We start from the raw sequence: 27,727 nt of genomic DNA on the forward strand, positions 1-27,727 counted from the left end.
GACCTGAAGTCATTTCATAAACCCAATTTTTATTTGTAATTTAAATATCTGGATGTCAGCATTTCAAAACTTAAAGTTTTGTGTGCATAGCAGTCTGAGGATGCCTCTCCTCCCTGAAAAGCTGCAGTCTTGTGTGACATTCAGACACCTTTTTAAACAGCTCTTATTAACATTGCAAATAAACATTTTCAAGATGGGCATCAGTATGGCTGCTGGCCTTTTACCCAGGGGTACTGCAAAAATAAGTAAAGAGTAAACAGCTGTTTATTATAGCAGATATGGAGAGAACCTTCCACTTCCAAGGCCCACATATTAGCCAGAGAGACAAACCAGGACAGAGAGGAAGAGGCACAGAGGGACACCAAGAGCAAGATATAGAAGGAGCTTGAGACCTGACTAGAGAATGCAACTGGAAGACAAGAACAAGCATCACAACTGGACTACAGAAAGGCCTGAGGTGTGACCACCTCAGCACAAAAGAATGAGCTCTGATTAAAGAGGCTGACAGCACACCAAGAGTACAGTGAGCCAGGCAGACACTCAGCAGAAAAGTGCCAGCATACCAGAAGGATGCAAGGAGCAAGCAAGATCTGCAGAAAGGCATATATCCTACTGCATGTACTATCTACTGGGGACAAGTGTTCCACAAGCCAGAAATCTGCCACACTGAACCCTTCAATCAGACCACAGTAATTTTGGGAGTGAGCATGTTCAGCACAGCTCTTTCCAGAGAAGCACCTTTATTCCATCACCTGCTTTCCAGGTCCGATAGGGTCTTCACACATGATTACCAAGAGCCTCAAACCAGTTGTTTTTTTTAGTTGTCTTCCCTACTACCACAGAGGAGGTTTTAATAAATTATTTATAAGGTGGTTTATAATGAAGGGTATTTTTGGCAGAGAGCTTTACTGACCTGCAGTGCTAACAAACTATTACCTACTTATAGAAAACAGCCCAGAGTTCCAGTTCATTTTTAGCATTATACACTTGTTATAAATTGTTATCTTAATAAAGTCTAATCCTCAAAATAGAAGAATTCTAATTCTTTCTTAAAACGTATACATCCTGTAAAACCAAGAACAGACATGTTAACAAACATTCACACCCGGTTCAGATATCTGATGTGCCACAAAGTAATTATTACATTTGTTATGTATTTAAGATATAATTAACAGAACAGGTGATTGGCAAAGATTCATTATATAAGTCAAATTCCAACGACCTTCAGTCACTTCAAACAGCACTTTGCCTTGAAAGCAATGACAGTGATTTCAGTGGCAGATAAGGTACTCTGTAACAGGAGCAAAAGTGACCCAAATGACTCCCTTTTTGTAGTGAACTTGGTCTTCTCCTGTGTTTTTGAACAGACTGCACACACATCAGAATCTATCATATGTAAAAAGACAAGCTATAAAGAGATCCAGATCTCTTAATGATAATGCACTATTTTCATGACGCTTAGATGTTCCTTAACCACTAGAACATCAATCAAGTCCAAATTATCTTCATGGTCTGCATATAACCTCCTTCGGTAATGAAACTGCTGTTATGGTTTCTGCTACTCCTATTTTAGACAAATATTGTAACTACAAAGTGCAGGTGTGAGCTTCTCTGGCAATTCCAGTTGGGAATGACAAAAGCCAAGATACCTTAGCCCCTTTATCCTCGGGGACAAGTTACAAACACTTTCTCAAGAGACAGATTGACTTCAGGCAATGATTAGTCTTGAGAGCACCTGCAGTTACTGTACATAGGCTTTATGTGCTTGGTGAATCAATTAATTTGCAATTTAGACAGAAAACAGTGCACAGAAATAAAACACATTTGCCTGTCTTCCAAACATACCATTAGTGGAACTGCTCTGAAGTCAGCGTCCAAAACTTACAGCCTGTGCTTCCACTAGAAGCAGGCAGGTACTCATTTTCACTTCACAAGTCAGACATTAAACCATTACCAGGGAAACACAAACAGCATCACTAGGTCACTGAGGAGCAAGAGATCTGGGAGACAGGAAATTAGTTCCCTCCTCTGTGGTTTTCTTCTATCACCCAGAAAACTCATCAGTTTATACATCCCTCAGTCCCACAGCTCATCGATAGCTGCTTACATAAATTGTATATTTATTACAGTTTTTCATGTGAGTAAGGAAAACCAATGAAATTCCCCTTATAGAGAAACAATTGTCTTTCATAAATAAAAGTCACTGTGATGTTTGCAAGCATACGTTGATTTTAATTCATCAGATATTAAACAAGCAGACACATGAAAAGGATATAATAGGCCTAAATAAAATGACTGTATCTTTGAATGTTTTAAAGACCAGTAACCTTAAACATGGAATTTCAAACAAAACTGAAACCACTGTTTGTGTACATTACTACTGATATACCATCCAACAGTTAAAACTAAGTCAGATAAATGGCTTATGCTCCGTTTACAAGATGCTAACCCAGTAGGGAAATACTTGAATGTTACCAAACAGAAAAGGCAATAAAAGTTTGGATAATGCCTTTAACCTGTGCTTTCTATAATGAAAACTCTGTATCTGAAGAAAAACATCCTGAATAACTTGTTCTCCCCTTCAAACATTCATTTGTGTGATTATTTTCCAAGAAGATTGATGACTTGCCTCAAGTCTGCCACTAAAACATTAAATAATAACAAGAAAAACATACAAGCCCTGACTTCACTGCCTCCATTGCGCCTTTCACCTCATTCTTCTTGTGTGTAGAGCAGCGTTCACTGTTTAACAGAAATCTGCAAACTTTTTGAGACAGTACTTACACCTGTCTTCAAACTGCACACAGTATTACACATATGTAATTATACACCTCAAGAAATGAAAAACAAAAGCTAGAAGCAAACAGGTATGAGAACTTTGACACACTTTTTTGTTTCCTTCCTTCTAAAAATCAAAGGAACCTATTTTTCTTTCCGTTTCATCCTAGGAGAATGCCACTGACTGAAGTGAATTAACATGTGATCACACTAGCATCTACAAGAAATAACTGTTCATTGCAGGGCTCTGAAGCTTTGCATTCTTATATTTGTGAATTCTTGAACAGAGATTTTTGCCTAGATAGCTTTCCTTTCACATAAATGTCATCACAGTATTTTATAATCTGGTTTAGGTAAGATCAGAAGGGTTGCTAAAGGATTTGCAAATTAGTCCACCAAGGTCAGTGTTTGACCTCTTATAATAAGGTAATACTGACATATTTCTAATGAATGCAGCAGGCATGTGGCAGCTATACCACACTTTGACATTTTAATTCACTTTGCACATCAATTTTTTATGCTTTATTTATCCCTCAAGAAAGTACTTACAGGGTCAGAAGGACCACAGAAGTCTCTGAACACTTTTGAAGGATCTAATTGTCTAATCTCCATTGCTATGCAAGGGCCTGAACACAACTCTGAAACCATCTCCTGGAAGAGAAAGAAGACAGAAAAAAAGTTGAACTCTTTGGGTTTCAGCAAGGGATGCATTTCTCCCCAAAACAAGGCCCAAACTTACAGGACACGAACAATTAAGAAACATGCATTTAGGAAAGTGAGGCCACTCAACAGATACCATTAGTACTCACCGCAAAAGAAATGTTTTCCATTTTGCTACTTGGTTTAGAAGGTGAAAATTGAGAAAAATTGGATATTCAGCTTCAACAGGATTCTGAATAGCATAAAACTGCATCCACAATACTTTAAATTCTTTTGTAGGTATATCCTTATTGATCTGGACCTAGATTCCAAGGCAGTATCTCGTAACTTGTCAAACTAGACTGAATCACTGGAATGTACTTTGCTGGGTTTTAAACCTGGAAAATCACACTACGTTCAGCCAGTTCCACAGGCAGCAATGTACTTTGCAGTGCTCCCTACCAGAAGCACAGTACACAGCCTATCTGTTCTTAAACATACACTCATTTGATGGCTTTAAGTCATTAAAATGTCTCCTGGGCTTTTGGCTCTCTCTGTCTTTTCCTCACAGATTACTAGAGAAGCTGAAACACACAAGCCAGCAGTATCTGTGCCTGTGGCACAACCTGTCAGGGAAAGGGTCTGGCAACATTCTTGTGATGTACTAATACCAGGATCTCAGTAACAGTGAAATCATCTGTTTCCCTGGAGTCTCCAGGAGAGTAAAGAGACATTGTGAGTTCTGTGTGGGTGATGAAGATGGGTCTTAGCTTTCATAAGCTTAAAATAACCCTGGGCATTAGTGCCATTTTGGAGTTTGTTAATTAGAGGTATAGGTTTCACAAGCAGAAAGAATCTATTTTGATGTTCTAGTCTGACTTCCTTTTTTAAATCATGGCCTTATAATTGCATAGTTGTCTAGAAATCTGGACAGACAAGTTTTAAACAAATCAAGACAATTAAAGGAATCAAAACCAATGAGGAAAGACGAAAGGGGCAAAACATGCACAGAAAGTAAGGGAGGATAGGTAAGGACTAACAAGGTTCGGCAATCATTCCCACCAGCCACAGGCAGATCAAAGATGAACCACGGCAAAGCACACAGAGTGGATGAAAGAGCAGAAGGAAAACAACAACTAAGTCCTTCTCTTCCTTCTGTGAATTCTGACAGAAAAGAAATACACAATGACTATGAGTAAAGCAGCACTGTTGCAAAAGCCACTATCCTCATACTGGATTCCATACTGAGAACGTGTGTCTAAGCTCCCCTCTCTGAATTTTATCCAGTGCCTCTATCATCAACCAGATCCTAGGAAATTTAGGTAGAAGTATTCCTTAAGGACATGGAAGGAGTGCAGACTAGCTTCATGCTCTACAACATAAATAAATATTTTAATTCCAAAAACTGTTTTATCACCAACAGATCCTCTGTTCAAAACAGGTCAAAGAGGCACGTATTTCATTCTGCTAAGAAACAGTAAACAGTTCCTCCCTCTTTTATTGTTTCTGTCTCAGCACAAAGATCCCAGCAGCAAGAGTGAACATGACCGAAGTGACTCCTGACTCCTTCGTTGCTGCACAGAGCTGAGACCTGAAGACCAGATGCCACCAGGTACAGCACAGAGGCAGGTACTTCTGTGTCAGACAAGCCTGCTCTACTTACACAGCCTCATCAAGTCCAGAGCTGAGTCTAACGAGCAGACAATATTTGTCTGGTGAGGCACCTATTACAGCTACATCAAATTTTCTCTGGCAAATAGTTTATTCATCAAATAGCATGGTTTGTGGTCAGCCAGAACCATTCCTGGAGGTGGATCAAGTTCAAAGATTTTTGATTAACAAAGTGGATTCTGAGCTGAAATAATCTCACTTCTTTTTCCCCATTTTCTATTCTGGCTAGAGTAGGAAATAAAAGCAAAACAGCACAAAAACTGAGCAACAGTATGTAAAATCCCATGTAGGAGATGCTCACAAAGCTAAAATTTTGGGCAATTGTACAGCTTTCTCTTTTCACAGAATACTTTAAATACAATGTCAAACCTTTATCTGACTGACAAGAAATTACCAGAAGAAATGGAACTACGGTTTTTTAAAAGGATTTCTGGATGCTAGTATCTTTTCTGCTGAGTTATTTTGGAATGATAAATAAAATTTAGATCAAAACAGATGGTTCTGAGTCACATATAGAAGTGGTCATATTCTTTCTCCAATATCCTATTTTGTAACACACTTTCCTATTTGGACTGCACTGCAATATCCATTGCTGTTCCCATGTGTGCCTTCTCCAGAACCTTTTACCATCATGATTAGCTTTTCTATGTTTTCCTGCTTTTCAGATATTGAATGCATGAAAATAGGAATTTGATTTTCTTTTCAACTGAGTCAATCCAGCACATATAACCTGCAGGATGGAGCCCCAGATTCTCACTTTTCTTGACATCACCTACAATGCATTTTATTTATTGACTTACCTTGTTTAAATGTCCCCTTCCCCTCTGAGTAACTCTTCAATTTAATTATATAACTAAAATTTGCAACTTGTTAGAGGGTTAGAGATTGTGCAGCCCAAGAGCTGCAGAAAATGGCAGAGAATTTCCCATTTTGTTCAAAGCAGAGACTTTTGCAGCACTACAGGACTCCTCAGACCCTGAAATACTGGTCAGATACTTCAGTTTTTAAATTCTGCCACATACCCACAAGTATGCCTGTCCAATCTCCCTTTGGTACTTGTCAAAAATTATGTTCAGAGGACACTTTATGAGTATTCCCCAATCTGAGAGTGAATTAACAGCACTCCTAACCTATTTAAAGACAAATCTACAAACCTTGTTGAAATAAGATAGACTGAACAATCATAAAGGAGGAAAAAAATAATAAAAATTTCATTTTCAAAGTAATATTAGTAAATATGTAGAAAACTTACAATAATGTAACCATTTAAAAATTAAGGATAATTTGCAACATAATAGCATGGCAGTGAAGCTAAACTCATTACTATGAGTAAATTACACAGTAAAGTAAAAATCACTATGAGTAAAATGAAGCAAAACCCTCTGAGAGAAGGTGATCCAGAAATACAAGCTCATCTTCTTGTATTCCCATTGTTCTATCTGCAGTCAGGAAGTTTTACATGACAGTACAAGAAATCATAACACTGTAGAGAGTCTCAGATGTCCACTGGGATTACAGCATATCTCAAACTTCTTAAATTTTCTGAATACTTATGAAAGTCAGATTGACTTATATATAAGTCAAATGACTTATATATGACAAATAAACAAAAGAACAGTTCAAGATGCCATTAGGATAGCCTCCAACACAGCAGCCTCATTGTAAATAAAATGATAAATATGTATTTTGGTCCAAGCCACTCTTACAATATCCAATCAAATAAAGATGCAGGTGTGAAGGAGTCTCATAGTTCAACATCAATAAAGTAACTTTTCTGGGGGAAGCTGGGGACATGACTCTGTTTTATTTTACAAATTCCTCAGCTGAACAATTTTCATTAAAGACTGTCTTAGATTATGACACACATAACACAATTCTCACAATGAATTAATTTATTTGAGAAGAGACTAGAACTGCTCAACAGAAGAAACCACATCACAATCCCAAGCAGTAACAAATGTGGTCATTTCCTCACTTGAGCATATTTTATTTTTAAACAGATTCTTGTTAAACTTAGGCTTACCAGGTATTCAGGGACAACGCCTTTGTAAATCTCATAAAATTCTTCCACATTTGGACGCTCCATGTTGACCTAAAAACCCAAAATGTTAGCCAGTCTATATTAAACAACAACAGGAATACATAGACAGCCATTCTTAACCAGCAAACATTCAGAATCCTCTAACTTTTACTAGGTAAAAGGAATGGCTTTACTACTGTAATATGAAGCATGTCAGCAACTTAGTGATAGCACAGGCAACATAGCACACAGTACCTTTTCTACATCAGATACAAGTAGACAGTGTAGCATTGGCTGATCCCACCAAGAAAGGCACTATTCTTCATTTGTGATAGGGATTTGAGTGATAGGAGAATGTCAGGTCTTGAGACTTTCACCACAACTGAAGTGCAGGACTCTTGGGAACAATCTCTGTGCCAAATCCCTTTAACTGCTGAGGTATTCAGGGTGTCAAAACCCCTAAAGTACCTTTAAAAGCATTCCCCATAATTCATACTAAATATATATTTTTTTAAAAAAATAAGGAAGGATATTAAAAATAGTTTAATTAATCTTAGCTAGTACATTTTGTAAAGATATCTCAAATTGCTCTGGAAGAGACAGATATAATTACCTCCCCTGCTAACTATGGGGAAACTCAGATACAGGGAAGTGAAGTGTCTTGGCTCAAGGTCACCAAGCAAACAGAAACAGATTATCTGATCAGTCAGATACTAAAACACAAATATCACCAGGACAATGCTGATTCCAAAACACTGCTACAGCCTGCACAAGAGTTTTATACTGCAGGAAGACACCTGTGCACCACTATGACATGCATACAGCACTACTCCAACTTCTGTTTATCACAAAAACAAACAAAAGGAAACCTACCATCTGCAAAGCTGAGATCTCAAATCCTTCCTTGAGGATGGCTTTTATAATCTTTCCAGAAAGCCCTGAAGAAACATGGAAAATACAGCATTCAATGTCAAAAAGCAGATTTTACAACTGAAAGGTATTATGCCAATATACTGCTTATTCTCAAACTGAAAAAACAGTGTTTGTGTAATGCTTGAGAGGAAGCAGAGAACAGGGCTGAGTTCACACACTCTATGTTCTTTATGAGCTTACACATTGATGGTTTCAAATAATTAAACTCCCTGCAGCTGCTGAAAATAATTTCTACCAAAAAAGGTAATTAGCGAAGCCTTTTCTTTTCTCAGATCAACTGTAAAACACCCGGTTGCTGCAAGACGAAGATTTATATTTTTAATGAAGACCCACTGGCAATACTGATGCTAATCAGTCATCAAATTCAGAGCACCAGCTGTCTTTTTCTTTTTGCAGGTCCTACTTTAAGCCAGCAACAATGCAGGATGATAACAAATGTTGCCAATAAACTAGCACAGGAGTTAATGTCTTCTATGGGAAAATCACATTAGTGCAAAGTAACCTATTCCTTCAAAGTTTACAGCTCACAAATATGCTATTGCTGATGATACTGCTTGCTTTTTCTCTCCAGAACACATCCTCAAAGACTGACTGATATTGTAAAACAAAACATGGAACTTCAGAAAACAAAAACCACTGATTTTCCACTGAACGTATTTTTTAGATTTGCCCGTGCTTATGAGATCAGGCAATTTTGGAGATTATGGATTATGTCAGCCAAGCACAGTACTCTGTATGAGTGAATTTCACAGAATCATTGTGTTTTTATAGAACACAAATGCCTGTCCTCTAGTACAATTTGTGAGAAACTACAAATTTCTGTACATTTATCTAGAAAAGAGTTAATCACAGAAGAATACCCTGTAACGAATTATTACATCAGATGTGACTCCTGGTCATCAGATCCTTTTATTAAGTAGTCTTTAAATTTCAGGATATTTAGCACTGCACAAAGTTAGGAGATGAGAATAAAACAAAGCTAGTATGGAAGATATAGCATGCTTGAGATACAGCCTACCTGGGGCATAGGACTGGGGAGCTTCCTACCACATTTAAAGGTCAGTGGAAGCTCTGAGTAAATGACACTGAGGGCTGAAAGGCTTTAAAAATTGTATTTAAAAATGAAAACGAAAAAAAAAAACAAGCATGTCTCTGAAGTATTTGCTACCGTATTTTCATACTAAGTTTGTGTAGAAAAGCTTTCGATCTACAAAACACTGCATATTTCTTCCAAAAATCTTCCAGCTACTGAGAGGAATATCTGAGATTTCAGTGCATACTCAGTCCATGCAGCTCTTTGTGTTTATAGAACATAGAAACAAGCAGAGGCAAATACAATTCCTGTCCCACTATACTGTTCCACCATGTTTTGGTGAAAGTTCACTTCTGTGAACCCAGAGGAAAAAAAATACCCATTTTTTAAGATTAAAAAAAAAAAATATTGCAACAGCAAAATGAAGGGTCTTGGACAGGTTTGCCCAGGAAATATAAGAGCACATCAGAGAAAGAACCCCGAGCTCTGATTTCTTTTTGTCCACTCTGCTGGAAAGGCTGAGCAGCTCAGATGCTTCCACACAGATTCCACTGAGGCAGTGAGCCTTCAGTCTTGTTTTCAGAGATAAATGGGCAGTTTGTAAAGAGATCAAGTGACTGGCTGGGAATAATTCAGGAAATGAATAAATAAATTGAATAAATAAATGAATTTAACTAATTAAATATGTGACACAGCATAAACATTTCCTCATTCTCAAACTTCAAAGACAACACTCTGTTCAACTGCTTCACCAGAAACCAGCAAAGATGAAGACAAGGCACTGGAAGATAAATGGTCACTCTCCCTTGCAGGGAAAAAGCTATTAGAAACATAAGAGACAGCTGCTTTGCCTGACAAATATCCATTTTACACTTAGTCAGTCAAGAATGGGCAACTTGCATAGGCACTCTAAGACAGCAAGCATCTAATTAAAATACATCAACTTAGGGGGTATTATGGAGATCTGCTTTTTACAGAACTTTTGTCTTCAGCAGTTTTACAACCTACAAATAAAATCCATGTATAAGAGAAGAAAAGGGGGACTCTGTTCAGCTTTCTGGACTGTTTGTCTACTGAAGTCACTAAGACCTATATCTTGTGTAGAGAGGAGATAGTGTCCTTTAACAATAGAAATGAAAGTAGGAAGGTATTTTGCATAAAGGTCTTTAATACAAGGTTTCTTTAATAATTGTGATAAATCTATCAAGATTTTCCTCTCCATTGTATTTCTGAGTTCACTCTCACTTATCAGAGCAGCAGAGCACTTTGTTGCTCCAGACAGATTGTTCATGTCTTCAACATCCAAAAGGCTTAACCAAAGGACTTATTGTCACCATTCAGAGAGACAGACATCTCACCTACAAAATTAAAAGTGCCTTGAGGAAGAAAGGCCATGAGATTTCATTTATGTTTGTAAAGCAGGATGTTAGCTCCACTTCCAGGATGTGGAAATTGAGGCAGCAGAGCGTAAGCAAGTTGCCAGTGGCAGCGCAGATCCACAAATCCAGTGACTTGCTCTGCCTTGTCCCAATTTAGGCAATCCACGTGTCATTTTTCCTAGGGACACTTTCCTTTCAAATTCTACCTGAACCAAAATAGAAACAAAAAGCACAAAGGCAATCCCCAAGCAATAGAAGAATGCAAGCTCAAGGCTCAGCCTGGGATCTGTCTGAGGCTTTCAGCTAGTTGCATGATTGAACTGGGACATATCCTCTTCTTTGGGGGCAGATAAGGCTCAGGAAAATATGAGCTAATTAGAGTGCCATTTCAGCAGCTTTCAACAGTTCTTTTCAACTTTAAAATCCAAATCTGTAGTGAAAAAACAACTTTCTAAGGACCCTTCAAAAAGGGTCAGTGGATGTTTAAAATGTGATTACAGTAAGAACACAAATCAAAGCCACAGATTAGGCACCAGTTATGATAAATTTTCAGTCACAAAGCACAAGAGAATTCCAAACATTACTAAATACAACTGAGGGAATTTAACACTAATCCAAGAAAAAAGAGTGAAAGAAAGGGAGCTCAGGCACACATTTTTTGTCTTCTGGGCAGCATTATATTACTACACACCTAGTACAGGACATAATAGTTTTCCAATATAGACAGAAATAATTTTCCAATATATTTTAATCAGGCAAAATTATAAAGTACCAAGACTTCATCAGTTACATTAATATTATACGACTTGGTTGCTTTACAACATACAGTATTTGAAAATTGTTCTTCATTAAGAAACAGAAAGTAGCAGGGAAGACATCAGACTGAAAAATATTACCACTGTTTGCAGAATTATGCATTGGGATAAAATAAAACAGTTTAATGCAAGTCACTTTAATCAATGAGCCCCAGCAGCTGTGCTACTGGGGAGCTTTCAGTCCCAGTGCACCATGAACCACTAGGAATAGGAATGTTACATTCTCTTCCCTAGAAGAGAATTCACATTCTCATTCCCAGCTCTAGGAATAGGAATGTTACATTCTCTTCCCTTTCTTCTTGACCTGTTTCCTAATTTAACCATTCCTCTGACAAAAGCTCATTAGGCAAGATAGCAGACTGCTTTCAAATCAAGGCAAGAACTAGATTCCTCATCTCAGCCTCCATATGTCGTTTTTTTAAATCCTTCCAATAATTAAAAATAATTCCTCTTGAACATCAGGGGTTTTTTGACAGGAATACAAAAACTGCCATGACTGATCAGATTGATGATCCACCTCATCCAGTAATATACTTCTAAAAGTAACCTCTACTGGGTGCTTAACATATCACTAACTATAAGTAGAAATTTAATTTAATGCTTTTTTCTGACATTTTGAAATGCAATTTTGCTTCATAGTATAATGAAATAATATGATTCTTTACTGCCAAGTGGTAAGATCCTATTTCAAAACTCCAGAGAATCACCATCAGGCTTGACTCCAAGCAAAGTCCTTTTTGAACTCTAGAAGATGGAAAATGGGATTTAGAGTTGGGCTCCCCTGCAATATATTTCAGTTGAAGTTCTTGCTAATCTTTGTTTCAGACAACATTGGAAAACACTGGGCAGTAAGTAAATAACAAATGTCCTTCTCAAAAAGTGCACTTCTTCCTATCAGTTGGTCAACCTATACCCAGAAGAACAAGGTTTCTCGCTCTTTTCTTCTTTTTCTACTTAGGAATAACACAACTCCAGGCATGTTTACTATGCAGCATAAATACACCATTTCTAGACTCCCCAAAAGTTTGGTCATGGTGATAATCTATAATTATTGGTCTTCCAGCCCCACTGCGTACTGTGTGAAAAAGGATATGCAGTCATTTTTGCACCTGTGCTCTGGCACACCAGGGAATGACAGAGGGTCTCCTGAGTGACACACTCTGGGCCAGCAAAGGAGAGGGGGACCTCAAAAGCCTCCCAGGCTAGTGATGAGGAGGAAAAGAAAAGCCAGATGGGGGAGAGAGGAGCATGTGAGAAACGCTGAAAGAATATTGTTCATAGTGATAGAGTCCAGGATTTTCCATTATCCCTCATTTCTGTCTAAGAGAAACCTAGAGGAGAATATTAAAGGAGAAACTTGAGAAGTTTGAAGGGCAGTTTTACAGAAATTTATGGAGAACTTTGTCAACACTGCAGCACTGGTGAAAACCTTTACAGAAAATATTCATCTGAAAATACTAAAAGTTAAGGAGTGAAAACAAAGATATCACACGGCCTTATTGGAAAGTAGAAGTCAGGATACTGCTAGCACAAGAAAAATTATGCATACAGATATTAAATCTCAGGGGGCCTTGAAACCAAAATGACCAACTATGTGACACAGCTGAGAATGGGAACTGACAGATCCAAAGGGGGGGGTTCAAAGGCTTATTTTCAGCTGCAACTTTCTGAACTTCTGTGAACAAGGCAAGACCACACATGTGAATGGGAGACAGGGCATTATAAGATGCAGAATGATGAAAAGCCATAGAGACAAAAAGGTGTTCTGGAAATTCTTACATGGGAACAGATGGGAAGAGTCACACTCAGCATTCAGATACAAAGGCCCATAGAGAAATTCAAGGCAAAGATCAGAACCAGACTATACAAAGTATCCAGCAATTTGGCTGGGCAGTGTGAGCCATTGGAGAAGAGAATTTGGAGAAGAAAGCAGTATTATGAACAAAAGTCAATATTTGTGCCACAGTTATGCTGAACTCTAACTGACAGCTGTATATCTGCAAAAAAACCCAAAACCCAGAAAAGCGTAGTTTTCTTTCTTTGTTGTGTGTTAAGAGAAAGTTTCAAAATAAATACCCAATTTGCTTTGCTCTTTCTTTCACGATGTTCATTACTTTACACTCCTTTAGCACATCCAATCAGATTTTATTTTTCTTTCAACTTAAGAAAATTACGATCAATCATTCCGGCTAGTAGAATGTTTCTATGGCTATAATGAATTTCATTTATTTTTGCTTATTTCTTAATAACAAACTAAACATGGTATCAAAAACTAAATATGATATCTTATTATATGGATAATAAAATAAATAAATAAATTTAAATAAATATTATCATATGGATAACTATTATCATATGGATAAATAAAATTATCCATATGATAATACCACTGGATTATATGAAAGCATTCAGTATTGTAATTCAAACAATTCACAATCTTAGTAACATTTCTTTCCTTTTCTCTGGTTATCCCTGCTGAACACTGTGCATGAGACTTCTCATTAATGGTTAAAGCTACAGAAAGGAAGTGGTTAAATTTGCTCCTTGGAATGTGCATTAGCCTATAATTACAAACAATAACTTTAATCTACTATTTCACTGTCAAATTAATTTGGAGGTTAAAATCTTCATGTGATCCCCTACAATCTGGAAAGTTCAACAACTCACTCTCCTAGAACAACAGTAAATACACTGTAAGCTCTGTAATTATTTTCCACTTGGCAAAAGACTATGACATATTCCTATATTCTGTGTCTTGGCTGTCTTCAGATCCAGTATCTTGCCTTTCTCCTTACACTCTGATTTGAAAAGGGTAGTAAAAGAAGAGACTTCAATATATTTACCTTTTGCTTGAAGGTACAGTGAGTTAGATTAGGCATGGTCACATTTTTTTCATTTTTCTAAAATGTTCTCAAAAATTTCTGGTAACTTAAGGTTCCATTACATCACCAAACATCAGGCCAGTGACACACTGCAAAGTATTCCTTAATGATTACATTAAATCTTCTTTCTCCTAAATTAGTAAATATGCACATATTTTGTAAATGTACTTACAGAAAGCTGTATATCCCTGTCCTACCTACCTCAGGTTAAATAAATTAAACCCATACAGCTTTCATTGGCTAAATCTCTTATTCTTTTGCTCTCTTTTTCTGTTCTTTTTGAAACAGAGAGCCCAGAAATTGGATATGATAAATTAGTTGGATTTTCATTAAGCAGAACTAGTGGGTACATAGTGAACACAGGTTGTGCCTGTTTCATCACTATACCAACAATTTGCCAAACTTTTCACTGATACTCTGCCAGTTCTTCTTTATTTTATATCTTTGCATTTATTATCCCTTCTCCACAGTAATGTTATGCAGTTTATACTCAGTTTCATCATCTTTGCATCACTTAATTTCTGTAATTCATCATGAATGTTCTGATGTTCTGTTCACAGAAATGTTCTGTTCACATCCTTCAAAATTTCAGTAGGCATTGCAAGCATGCTCTAACCTCACTCATCCAAGCCATCAATGACAATATTGACAAGAACTGACCCCAGGATGCCTGATAAGACTTCATTTGTAAAGCTCTTTTAATCTGACATGCTCATGGCCAGTCCTACATTCAGGAAGACATTTAAAGCTACGCGGATGCCTATGTTGTAAGGATCTAAACAAACAATTTACTCCACCAAAGGAAAATTCTGGTTTCCTGACAGCAAAGAACTTTAACAAAGACACTGATAACCAAGTGAATTAGGCTATCTTACACTGTTTTACCTTCCTTTAGAAAAAGCATACTTGGAGAATTCAGAGATCAATATAGAATATTTTCCTTCACAAAAGACATGTTGGTAAACGTACATCAACCACTGAGTGATTTCAATGAAATTATACACTCCTGATTAATCAGTTTCCTTGATATGAAAAGAAGTTTCACTATCCTGGTCCACTCTTCTAATTGACTTTTCTCTAACCCTTTACAAGTGAAAATCCCAAAATGCAGTAGTAAACACTCATTTCTAATGTCTCTTTTTTATTTTACAATAATACCATCGTCCCTGCACAGAGATGATTTCCAGTAACATGAACATCACCACTATAAGTCTACTGAACACAGTAGCAAATACATTTTTTTCCACTTGGAAGATACTTATGAGCTCCAGCAAGGATTGGCTGTGCCATTTGATCTGTTTGGTACTCAGAAGTGTATCTCCTCCTCTTCCATCCCATCTCAAACTGTCAGAAAGGATTTCCAAATTCAGTTCACCTCCTCCCCTACCAAAATCTATTTAAATGTAAAATATATTTTTCGTACATCAAAAAAATAGATGTCACTTTCCCAGTAGTCATTGAAATCAAAAATCAGTCTAAGCTGGGAAACCAATGCCAAGGTGCTAAAACTTTAGGCAGAAGTAAACCAAGAAACACTATGGGCTTGGTTTCAAAACCAAACATCCCTGGCAAGGAATATCCATCACTACAACTACAGCAAAGAATTAACAACACAGATGGAAGCGTATGGATGACTGATTTCATGAAAGCTAAATCTTTTTTATTCTAAAAAACAGTGATGAAGGGACAAAGTAGGTTGTTTTCACTTTAACTACTTTTTTCTAGCTTCTCTAAAGAGAAAAAAACCCAATCAACCAAAAAAAACCCAGCACCACTAGACACCACCAAATGTTTCAACATCCTACATAGTATATATATTCGAGGAAAACACAAGAAACAAACAGCATTTCATTTGACATAAAATACCTCTTCTCCCTGGGCAAGTCTGTCTGCAAAAGAATGCCTGCAGCTGAAAGCAGTGTTTTACTAGTTAGTCCTCACATGACTGCAGCACTAAGATTGCCATGTTGCATGTGGGAATACCCTGAGGTCACGTCTCAAACCATCCACTCTGAAGTATCTGCAAAGACTTTTGTTCATTCCACAATTTATTTTTTTTTGCTTCCAGATTCTATCTACAAATAATTCCTTCCACTTAGCACTCAGTCTTGTAGACAAAATCCAAAGAAAGGTTCTACCTGTAATGGGGTAAACTCCACTGCATCTGCACTTCACCTTTCTATTATCTGCACACTTATCACAGACAGAAGATGTACTTTCAGATAACTTACGAGAAAATTGCACTCCTCATTTTTTCTCAAGCCAGTTTTCTGAAAACCCTATTCTAATTCTAGGTCTCCTGAAAATAAAAATACTTAATTCCTCAGACTTATGCCTAAAAAGGTAAAAAAAACCCCAACAATTTCCAGAGTTTTTATATCTAATGAATACAAATTGCGTTGAGAAAAACCTATGAAACAGATAAATAGTGCTAAGAGTGATAATAGATTTGTATCTCTACAATACCATCCTCTTTTTCTTTTCCAGCTTATTCAGTTTCCTAACGACACACAAGTAAGTACACTTAGCATTATACCAAGGTGAACTGAACATTTTCATAGTGATGCCTTCTCTTTCAAAGAGCAACAAGTCTGTTGTGTGCCAGGACAGTCCTTCAGTTGTCTGCAGTCAGATAATCCACTACAAGGCCGGATTCCCATGCTCTACACTCCTCACTCTCTCTTGTACAGTAAATTCACCTGAGATTCTACATAAGTAAACCTTGTTTCTGTACTTGTCTGAGACTGAACTACCATCCTCGGTATTCTTTTTGTCACATTTAGATTTGTCTTTGGAGCTACAAACTATTCTCTCACTTGGAACTTTTCTGCCTTTGCATAAAGAAATATGGTTCTTATGATTTCCTGACATGCAACATTTTTGTTAATGAATATAAAGTTCTACAACTTTCTAAAGCTGTCCACTAGCTACTAAGTTAATATAGAAGAGGTCTAGGTTTTATCATCCACTCAGAACAGGTCTAAAACCACATTTCCACACAGTATCTTTTTCACTTGGCAAGAAGGTATTCCTGCTCCTTTTATTTTCTATGAGATTTGAATTTTCTTTAGTTGAAGAATACTGTGGAAGACAGCACTGTATATTTTTTAATTAAGAGGAAGAAGGATTTAATTTAGCCGATACATTAGAAAAAAATCTCAAGCTTAACACATACAAGGAGAGCAAACCTGTCTGGGTAGTCAGTCTCATGCCTAGGACCTCTGAAAACCATAGAGGCTTCCTTTCCTCTAGGCAGCCTTTTCAGTTTGCATATCACACACTTCTGACCGCAGTCTTTATAGCCTGATCATCTCTATTTTAAATTTTTTCGCCTGCTAATTTTCCAAGGAAGAACTAAAGGCCACATCAAAGAAACTTTAAACCTGCCACGAAATACCAACGTCTACTTCCTACAGCAAACATGACTAAACTGTTACACATAAAAATACTAAAAGTTAATCCCACCCAGTGATCTATAGGGTGCTATTTCTGCTCACAAAACAGTCGAATCATAACTGTCCTAAGGGCACTACACTGATGTTTACTCATCATGGTGAATTTACAAGTTTGGCTTCTGAGCACTAGTGCCAATACCTCCAAATCTACTAACACGAGGGGAATTACAAAAAAAGAATGTTTATGTGATTGCAACTATGATCTTGTATCTCAAGTATCAGAAGCACAAGAAGCAGGAGGATTACAAGACACAGACCAACACTAAAATCTTCAAATTGTTAAATGACTTAACAATACAATCCTAGAGCTGTGCTTACTAGTTACCAACCTACTTGACTAAAAACTGGTCTCAGGAGAAGAGGAGGAAACTGAAAGACACTGAGAAGTTAACAGATTCTAGAGGGGATAAACCCATCATGTCTAACTGATGCAGCCCTGGTCAGAACAAATTTGCCTGGAGTAGCATCGGGTTGCTTTTGCATTCTTCTAGCTCTCAGTGAAGAAGAATTGGACTGCTCTGCAAAGCCTCTTCAGAGCAAAAATACAACCATCTCATTGCTGCCAGCCAGGGAAGTTCTCCATCTCCACTGGGAGCAGCCACCAGGGAGCTCCCTGAAGCTGTCTACTCCAGAATCCTCTGGGCTACACTGCCTTCCACGGCCTACCCCTTTCTGATCCTCCACAGATGTTACGCTGACACCAAACGGACACAATAGCTATGGCCCTACTTCTTTAAGAGATGTGCAGGGCACAACTCCTAGAGGGCCAGTGATGCCAGCATTACGAGCACTCTTGACAGCCGAGGCTAAACTTCACCTTGCTCCCCCAAGACCGTTTAGCAGGCCAGGGTTCCTCTGCAGCCTGGCAGACATGCTGACACTCCTGCTTACAGGAATTCTCAGTTGCCTGGGCACTGCACAGCTCCTGCTGTGGTTGGCCGGGCTGTGCTGCTGTGGCTGCCTAGACCAGACACTTCTGTATGTCCATCAGGAGAGAGGCAGCAAGGCCAGAGATAAAACCAACACTAACTTTCCTCTACTTTATCACTAGATAGAAACCACCTGTAGCTATCAAAGTAATTTCATAAGAGAGTATTGTGCCCAAGAATTAACCAGCATGAACTAGAGATTACATCCTGAAAAGCACTCTAGTTTACAGCTGCCATTAAAGCAAATCATCTTCTAGGACAGAAAGCCAGGAAGATTTTTCCTTCTAAGAATCAGTTATGCAACAGACTCTGGAGGAAAAACAAACACTGGGGAAAACGGCCAGAAAGCAAAATTCAAATCATTAATTCAGCCAAATGTCTCTACAGAAATAAAGACTAGGTCTCCATATAAACTGAAGTACATAAGTGAAACTTCATGTAATTGTAAATATGTAATGAGTAGCTTATATTCATGGTAATTAGATAGCCAAGTTCAAAGCCTCAGCAGTGCATAGGAAATTGCAAAAAGGTTTATTTTTAGATATCAGTACTGAAAATTTGTAGAGCACAAATCAAAACTCCAACGCAGAAGATGCTCTGATGCTTTGACCCACATGATTTTCTTTCCATGCCTCTGGCTTTGCCAAACCACCTTTTCCCCTGAAGACCACACAGAATTTCCTCTCCAGCTGCTGTGTTTCCACTTACCTGACTGTGTGTGCAGCTTTTGCTTTACCTATTTAACTGTCCTTATCTTAACCCATGAGTTTCCTCACTTTTACTCCTCCAATTCTCTCCCGGATCCCAGAGAAGTGAGCGGGCGGTTGTGTGGGGTTTGGCGGCCAGCTGTGGTTAAACCACAACAGAGTGTTAAAACAATCTGCTGACTTAGAGAAGTCAATTCTGATCTCTTTGTTTTTGAGGGTAGTAATTACAGCTGTATGGAGGGAGAATGCTCACACAAGGTACACTTTTTGTCTTTCAAATTTCAGTTGCTTTTTGGCAGCTGTCCTCTGACTTTCCAGCCCTCTGTGGTGTAAGAAAAGGGACTATATAGGGTACATTAAGACCAGCACTCACACTACAAAGTCGGATGTGCACACACATTTTTTGTTTACATACATTCATACCTCCTCTCCTCACCACCTTCAGCCTCCTACAGGCACTCACACACCCAGAGGGATGTGCAAATAGGGTCACAATTTGTCTTCTGACAACTCAGAAAAATTCAGAGAAGTTCCAGAAGAAAAAATAAGAACAGACATCACACTGAAATGTACAGAGATTAGTAAGATTAAAAATAGCAAGAGAAAACCTGAGTCTGAACCTTTATATGTAATAGAAATTTTATCTTAAGTCTAAAAAAAAAACAGTCCATGCCATCCACTTTGCTATTTTTACAGTCAAATGAAGGACTCTAACAATCCTGCCACAGAAAAGTGCATCCTCTGCAAACACGTAGCTGGGTAAAATCATAGTCCCAGCTGCTGTCCATATTTCTGTAAAAGGAACATAGCTGTGTCTTTGCTGCATGGCAGACTTATCAGCAGCAAATGCCATGCAAGGCCTGGAAGAGATAACAGGCACATTATCAGTACCAGCTACGAAACTCCTCCTTGTGAAAGCCTTTTTTAATTTCAGCAAGCTCTCTAGACTTCCCACCTGAGGTGTGAAAGGCCTGGAAACTGCTCCAGCCACTTCTGCTCTTTCCATTTAAGCTATCCACAAAGAAGTGATTAGAATGTTGCAGTGTGCTCTGCATCTTACTAAGAAAAAACTCTATGCTCTCACATGGCAATATTTATTCTGCATTCAAAAATACTGTTTCAGTGCCTGAGTCAAAATATTTTACTGTGCTCACTGCTCCTACACATGCTCCTGGATCTAAGTACAGGACACACAAGCGAGGTTATTTTTGCATGGTAACAGCAGAGCATTAAACATTCCCAATACTCATATGGCAAACTTCCAGGGCATTCTCCAGCACAGAAAGCACCACAGAATCCACCAAATGCTTTAGGTCTTTGGCTCACTTTCATAAACAAGCCTTTCCTACTTTCCATCCCAAGCACATTCAGTAGAAAGAGATTTATAGCAGCACAGATCTCCCTTTGTGAGTCATTTGGATCTGATGTGCTACTGCCTGAGCAGAGAGCCCTGGATCATGGCCAGGTGTCCTGCTTTCACTCTCTTGGGAGGATGCTAACCTCCAGCAGGTGACTGTGCTGGGCAGACAGGAGCAAGGACATGGGAAGCTGTCACAATAAGATATGTCACACCTCACATAGGTTTTAATCTTTTTCACCTCTACCTTCTTATTCTGAAGTGAACAGGTATCTGCATGGAAAGCACATGACCCACTCACTCTTCATGGAAATGAACTGCAGAAATACTAAATGAAAGACAATGTATCTGCAAGCTTTTGCATGTGAAATACACCCTTTGCTCACACAGTCTCATTCTCCCAAAAAGAGGGCAGAGGAATGGTCATGGATACAACAGACACATACTGCTTTCTCCTCTGCTATCTGCATTGCTTACCTTCATTAACAGCATGAGGCTTAATAATGCAACAAGTACAGTTTGTGAATTTGGCACTGCTGACTGGTCCACGACCTCCACTGGAGGGAAAGAACAGCTCCAGCTCCTGAAAACAATTGTAATAAAACACATTTTAGATTGATCTAGCTGCACACATCAGCTTTTATCATGAGTAACAACATCTGAAGTATCCATAATCACAGAAGATAAACCTTTAGTGCATATTTTTTTCCTATGAATACTTCTTCCCTGAAGCATAATCTCAAATGTATCTTTTCCTCTCTGGCATCACTGCTACAATCACAAAAACAGGGCTGGAGTACTTCTTGCAATATCTTCCTTTCAGTTCTGCAATGCAATCTGTTCATACTCGGAGCACTCAAAATGCTGATGCAACAATAATTTGGTAGAGGTGTCCCCAGCTTTACTAATACTCTCTCTCTTTCCTCAGCATCTTTCCAAATCCACTCCCTTACACACATATTTTATTTTTCCTTTTTTTCAAATCATCTTTTCCACTACATAAGCAAAAATACAACTATTATCCATTTCTCAGTAGGTTTTCTTTCCATATACAAAACTGACCTCCTTCCAAATTCTTTACATTTTCTTCATCCTTAACAACTAAACTTTGTCTAAAATTGCTGCGTCACTTCTCATGCCTTATTGGCCCTATAATTTTTTTAAATTATATTAATTCTATTAATTAGTTCAGTCTTACTGAATTGAAACTGATGAACCCAATGGCTTTGATTTCTCAGATAAATCAAAGAAACCTTTTTGTCTTCAATTTCTTTCTTCCCACCATCATTATTTAGGCATCAGATACCTTGCGTCTTAGACCATACTGGGGTGAACTTGGCAGTCAGGTTTTTGTCCTCTGCGGTATTTATCACTGTTCACTGCCAGCTTCATACTTTTTCCATACCATTTATGCACATATGTTACACAATCTGCCAATCAACAAATGTGCAAAACACAGGTTCCATTTCTTACCTATTGGTCAAATTCAGTAAGAGAAATGATACATTTCTATTTAAGAGAAAATGTTTCATCCAAGAAATACTACTACCAAATGTATTTGATTTTTTCCTGTATAACAGTAGCAATGCTAAAGGCCATTTCCTGGAACTGTCTCCCTTAATTTACTAGCTCAACTTAAATGGAATAGACTCACATTTAGCTCATGGCACTTCAACCATTTCTGCAATCCCTTCTTGAAGAATTACACAATTCAAACTTGTTGTGCTTTGGATCTTGGGCAGCGGATCCTGGACAATGTATCTTTCAACAGATGGAAAAAGCGTCTTTGTTTTTCTGCTGGCAAATAATCCACCTTTTTAAGTGGGTGCACCTGAGACAACAGGGTTCGTTCCTTACATCCTTCTACTGATAAAATGCTGCATGATTCAAGGAACTTGTCCCACTCTATTAATTGCTATTTACTCCAAAAGAAGCAGCCAGAAAAAGGCAGTAAAATACATGTAATAGTTAACACTTAGTTTTATCCACTAAAATTCATAAAAGGAAATTAACTCAATAATGCTAAAGGACTTGCATTATGAAAGGCCAAACTATAATCTTGTTGAGCCTTAAAAAAAAATATCATTTTCCTTACCCTTTATTCCTGATCTAAAGAAATTACAAAATTTGGCCTGCAGAGAGACAGCAGCTTAGAATGTATCAGAGACATACTTTCATTTGTCATTTTGCCATCAAAAGAACAATGCAGCTTTCCACTCTAAGTGTTCATCTTACAGTACATTCATTAAATGTGGTTGAGACTTCAGTTTTCTGTCAGGAGAGTTAATTTAGGTCCCTTTATCTTATATTTCCTTCTTTTCAGCAAATCTTCTGCAGGCACAGCCAACTAGTTTCCATAACAGCTGCTATACAGCCATATAATACTAGGCCTACTAAATTAATAAAGGCACGGGGCACTAAATTCAAAATGTTGTTTGATTTATTAAAGAGAGGTATCATTAACACCACAAAGATGCACACATCTGCAGATGTTCAGCAAAATAATCTCAGTGTCATAAAAATGCTGCAGATGACCGGGGCCTTCAGACATAGTTTCAAAAATAATGAAATGCAGCAAGAATAACAAACTAAAACCTAAGCACATACTTATGCTTCTAACCAAGAATTTATGCTAATAGATACTCCTTCCTACACTCTCAGTTCAGAAGCTGGCGCTGTTGTCATGGTAGTACACAGGAAAAAAGAGAAACTTTCACCCTTATATATGAAGACATCTAACTATTTAACCAGAGGTCTGTCTCCAGCTGTGCTACTGCAGCTGTTCCAAGTTAAAGAGGGAAGACTAGAATCAAGGAAGCAACAATTGGTATCTTTTCCCAGCTAAAGTGGTTTACAGCTGAGACACCAAGCAACACATCAATCAACCATGAGATAAACATTATTCTTGCTATCATTTATTAGCATATCTATCCCACAACAATGCACACAAAAGTCACCTTAATTCTACAGAAATAGTAATATCTATTACCCAGTCCCAGGGCTTTTTCTTAGCACTGAGAAAAGAAACATGACCAACAAAGCAAAATGGAACCAAACTCCTCAAAGCCATGTCCACTGTGTTACCTCTCAAAGCACAAAGCACTACAAAGTGGCCTGGTTTTTAATTTTTCATTCTGAACAATAACAGCAAAGTAGGCTGCAAGCAGAGCACTAGTGAGAACTGTGAAGGAGAACAGATGTGTAAAACACAAGAGCGCACAAAAAGATTTAATCATTTAATTCCTTTCTTTTTATGACCAACATTGGTAGACTATAGGTAGATTACACAGACTATGCAATACATCACTGTTTGTGATGTACAGGAGACAATAAAAATGACCAGGCATGCTCTCCTGATCAAAGCACCCAAGATTCACCTTTGTGATAAACAAGATTTCTCTTTTCAGACAGTTTATTTTTCCATGCTAAAAAGAAGCACATGAAGAATATGTAAACTAGTTATGAACTCAAGTGTAGAAACAAAATGAGAAATTCCTAATCTGGTTGTTAGCAGATAAAAGTAAAAATAAACCTCAGTCAAGAAAGTCAAAAACTTACTTTAGCAGCTGAAGCAACTGAATCTGGGCCATAAGCTGCATCTCTGAGGCCACAATATCCAAAGCTCTCCGCGATGCTGTCCAGTGTATCACTCTCAGTCGTTGTAGGGTTTGCTGGCCCCAGTATTGCTCTCCACTTACTCACAGCATCATCTCCTAAGAGCTCCATAGCAAGGATGGGGCCACTCATTATTATCTGGAGAAGCTCACTGCAAAAGGGAAACAGCACATGGTGATTCACGCTACAAATTAAAACCAACAAAAACGTGACCCAGTGGAGATGCTCAGAACTCAAACTGACAAGATCTGGAGCAACCTGATCTAACTTTGAAGTTGACTTTACTTTGGGGAACAGGTCAGATTAGGTCATGTGCAGACATTCCCTTATTATGGTTGTAGAAAAAAAGCAACATGTAGCTAACCCAAACTCACTCAAGCTACTCTGTAGACTCCTAGATTTCAAAAGAATTTTTAAAGGATCAGTACTGATGTCCTGGTAACAGTGAAGGAGAGACCCTGGTAACCACTTGACTAACAGGAATGATTCCTAAGCTTTCCTCTTCTGCACAGCAGCATTTCAAGGCTCTCATACATGACCTGGATGTGTACCCCACTGACAGAACATCAGCACTGCCCCACAGATGTCTGCCATGGATTTTGCCCAGCCAGCGTCCAAAGTGGGAGAGAAGGGAAGGAGTTGAAAATTAGCATGGAATAAGGGACTTACTCAAAAAGTGAGCTATTACATCTTGGCATAACTCAACTGATTTTAATGGGATGAATCCAAATAAGGAGAAGTTGTTTTCAGGAGCAGCCTGCCTCCTGTCTTGACCATCTCACAATAGAAAACAACCATCCAAAATTGGTAACCCAAACATTCCATTTAAAAACTAAACAGAACACCAATAACTATGGTATCTTCACAAAACATGCATACCAATAAGCCTGTCTTTTCACTGTTTAGTCTGGACAGAACCAACGAAGGAGAACATTGGCCCTGAGTTTTGTACTATTTTGTTAAAAAGAAGAGCTTTACACAATTATAACTGTGGATGTGCATGCTTCTCCAACTACCTTCTTCCTAATGATCCCTGGTCAAGAAGAGAAGAAAAATCCTAGTAGTTTTTCGAAAAAGAAACAATGTTAAAACTATTTAAAATTACATAAAGAAACAACACAATAAAAAGTGATTGGATATCACGTTCTGTTGGTCAGAGTCTGCTTGTTTAGGACATTTAAACAGTACACATACATACATCCAAGAAAAAAGCAATTTCTACAACACTATTTACTGTGCAGACTAATCCTTGAATTTTTAAAAAATTTCTTTAATATGAAAGCCATTATTTTCCAAACAATAGAACTATTATTTTTCCTTACTATTCACTAGACTTACATTTACTAGTGAACTTGCAAATGAAATCAATTTAAAGACAAGATACAACATCAAATATAAATGAGTCGTGTATTTCACACTTCACTGCCTTGAAGTTTCTTGTTTCTATTTGATTTGGAATGCTCTAGAGCTTTTTATTTCTAATTTAGAGAAAAATCCTATACAGAAGATGTAGCCAATAGGACTGTAGGATGGGAGACAGGCACATCACAGAGGACAAAGGCTACAGTTCCTCAGACAATTACCATTAGTATAGATAGACATCTGTGAAATAAGACTTCAGGCAAAATTCTTTATTATTTATCAACATATTCAAGCAGGCTTACTCAGCAAAGAAAAGGCAATTCCAAATCATGCATTCTCTGACCTCCAACATGGTCAGACATAGCCTGGGGCCATGTCTCTCTGAAGGGCTTGAGTTTGGACCCACAACAAATCAGCTGCTGCTGCTGGAGAGCATCTGGCAATGCTAGTTCTCAAGCACTTCGTGTCAGAACTGAAACCAGGTCTTTCAACCACATCAGTGCAAACACATGCACCAATATGGCTGAAAAACACAAGGCACCTTCTCCCTAGAAGAGGCAGAATGCAAAGTGGAGAGGGAGGAAAAGAAAGTTGCTGGCACTTTCAGGAAAAGTAGAAACGATTCAATCTCTGGGTCATAAGCATCCATCTGGTCAGTTATGGAAAGACTAAGGTTTCTCACATCAGGTGCAGCAGTCTAACATCATGCAAGTTTGACATTTGTCCAAGGGTAGCAGTTCAGTAAAAACTACCCTATGAACTATCCTTTCAGTTACTTATTATTTGGGATACTTGTTACCAAATCAATTCTTACAACTAAGTGTTCCCCCTAATTCGCATCTGCAAGCTCCACCCTGATCCTGAAGACAGCCCTTCTCTTGGCTTTGAAGTTTTGTCCTGCTAGGAGCATTTTCACTTCTGAGGGACAAAAGGCATTCCCCTGATACCACTGGGTTGTAAAAAGTGTGAGTTAAAACCATAAATAGCTGAAATAAGGATCTCTCCCTGGAGGAAGAAGAAAAGGTGCATGCTTTGCAAAGGGCTCCACTCAACTAAGACAAGCTCTGATTCTCCCAAAGTCCCATGGCATCAAAAATGGTAAATTAATTTTGTGCGGTCAATAAATAAGCTTAATACATGTCAAGCTGAAATTGATATACCTACTGATAAAAGGGTTTTGCTCGATAATCAGCATAGAAATCAGCTGCTTCTTTTCTGAAAAAGTAAAAAGACAGAGATATAGCTATAGATATATATACACATACATACATGTATACATAAATCCCCCCTGAAAACCACAATTATCATTCATTCAAATACCATCCATAAACATGTTTCTACAGGCAATGTCTTCCTAAACTGGACACCTTGTTGGGTGTTCATGTCCAATAACAGAAACTACATTTAAATTTCATATTTTGTGCAGCTACCAGTACAGCTGACTACTCCTCATGCTCCTGCTCTGAGAAGGAATTACTAAAGCCCATTTCATGGTCATTGATTGTCCCCACATTCTCAGGTTGAGAAATAAATGCAGCAGAGTCACCTTCTTGCAAGCCATTTGCTATTATGTTGCTTTCATCATTTATGAGTTTGAGAGGGAATGCTGCTAAATGAAGCCTGGTTTTAAAACATAAAAAATTTATCTGCTCCACTGGAACACTTCTTTATCAGGGCTAGTCTTTGATTAAACTGGTGCATAACAAAATCCTGCATAACCTGGTTTCCATTCAGTGTTCTCAAATCTTACAAGTTGAATAGGCAGCACAATAGCCTCCATATTAAAACTGGATTTCCCCCACACTTTCATGCTTCAAAACTCAATTTGGCCTTGCAATCTCATCAGGAAACACAGCAGTGACTACACACTCCTTTCTTCCAAAGCAATGGGATTTCTGCAGTGAGGGGTTATTGGAATGTTGGGGGACACAAGACAGATGATGGACTTTGGCCTGGTTAACGTAAGAGATTTGAGAACAGGATGCCTTGGCAAAAGCAAACAGAACTTTGAAAATTAGACCTAGATTGTAAGAAGAATAAATCAAATGGGTTTACCAGAAAAAGAAAATTCCATAAACTCTGCAAGCAAGACATGTTGTTATATGCATAAGGTTGTGTGTGTTTTTAACCTAATCATTGTAGTACACATTAC

The 27,727-nt window shown here is 38.0% G+C and overlaps 1 protein-coding gene across 2 annotated transcripts in view; it reads right to left on the minus strand.

The window, feature by feature from the left end:
- The window catches only part of NME7 (NME/NM23 family member 7), an 88,844-nt gene that overhangs the window by 31,913 nt on the left and 29,204 nt on the right, over positions 1 to 27,727 (minus strand). For both annotated transcript variants that reach the window (XM_064721713.1, XM_064721704.1), the window contains exons 5-10: positions 26,740 to 26,790; positions 24,157 to 24,364; positions 21,076 to 21,181; positions 7,982 to 8,046; positions 7,112 to 7,180; positions 3,328 to 3,429 (exon numbers count right to left, since the gene is read on the minus strand). In XM_064721713.1, the coding sequence (XP_064577783.1) occupies positions 3,328 to 3,429; positions 7,112 to 7,180; positions 7,982 to 8,046; positions 21,076 to 21,181; positions 24,157 to 24,364; positions 26,740 to 26,790 (601 nt within the window). The remainder of the gene's footprint in view (positions 1 to 3,327; positions 3,430 to 7,111; positions 7,181 to 7,981; positions 8,047 to 21,075; positions 21,182 to 24,156; positions 24,365 to 26,739; positions 26,791 to 27,727) is intronic.

Source organism: Zonotrichia leucophrys, chromosome 1 (assembly GCF_028769735.1).
Source record: "Zonotrichia leucophrys gambelii isolate GWCS_2022_RI chromosome 1, RI_Zleu_2.0, whole genome shotgun sequence".
Lineage (NCBI taxonomy): Eukaryota > Metazoa > Chordata > Aves > Passeriformes > Passerellidae > Zonotrichia > Zonotrichia leucophrys.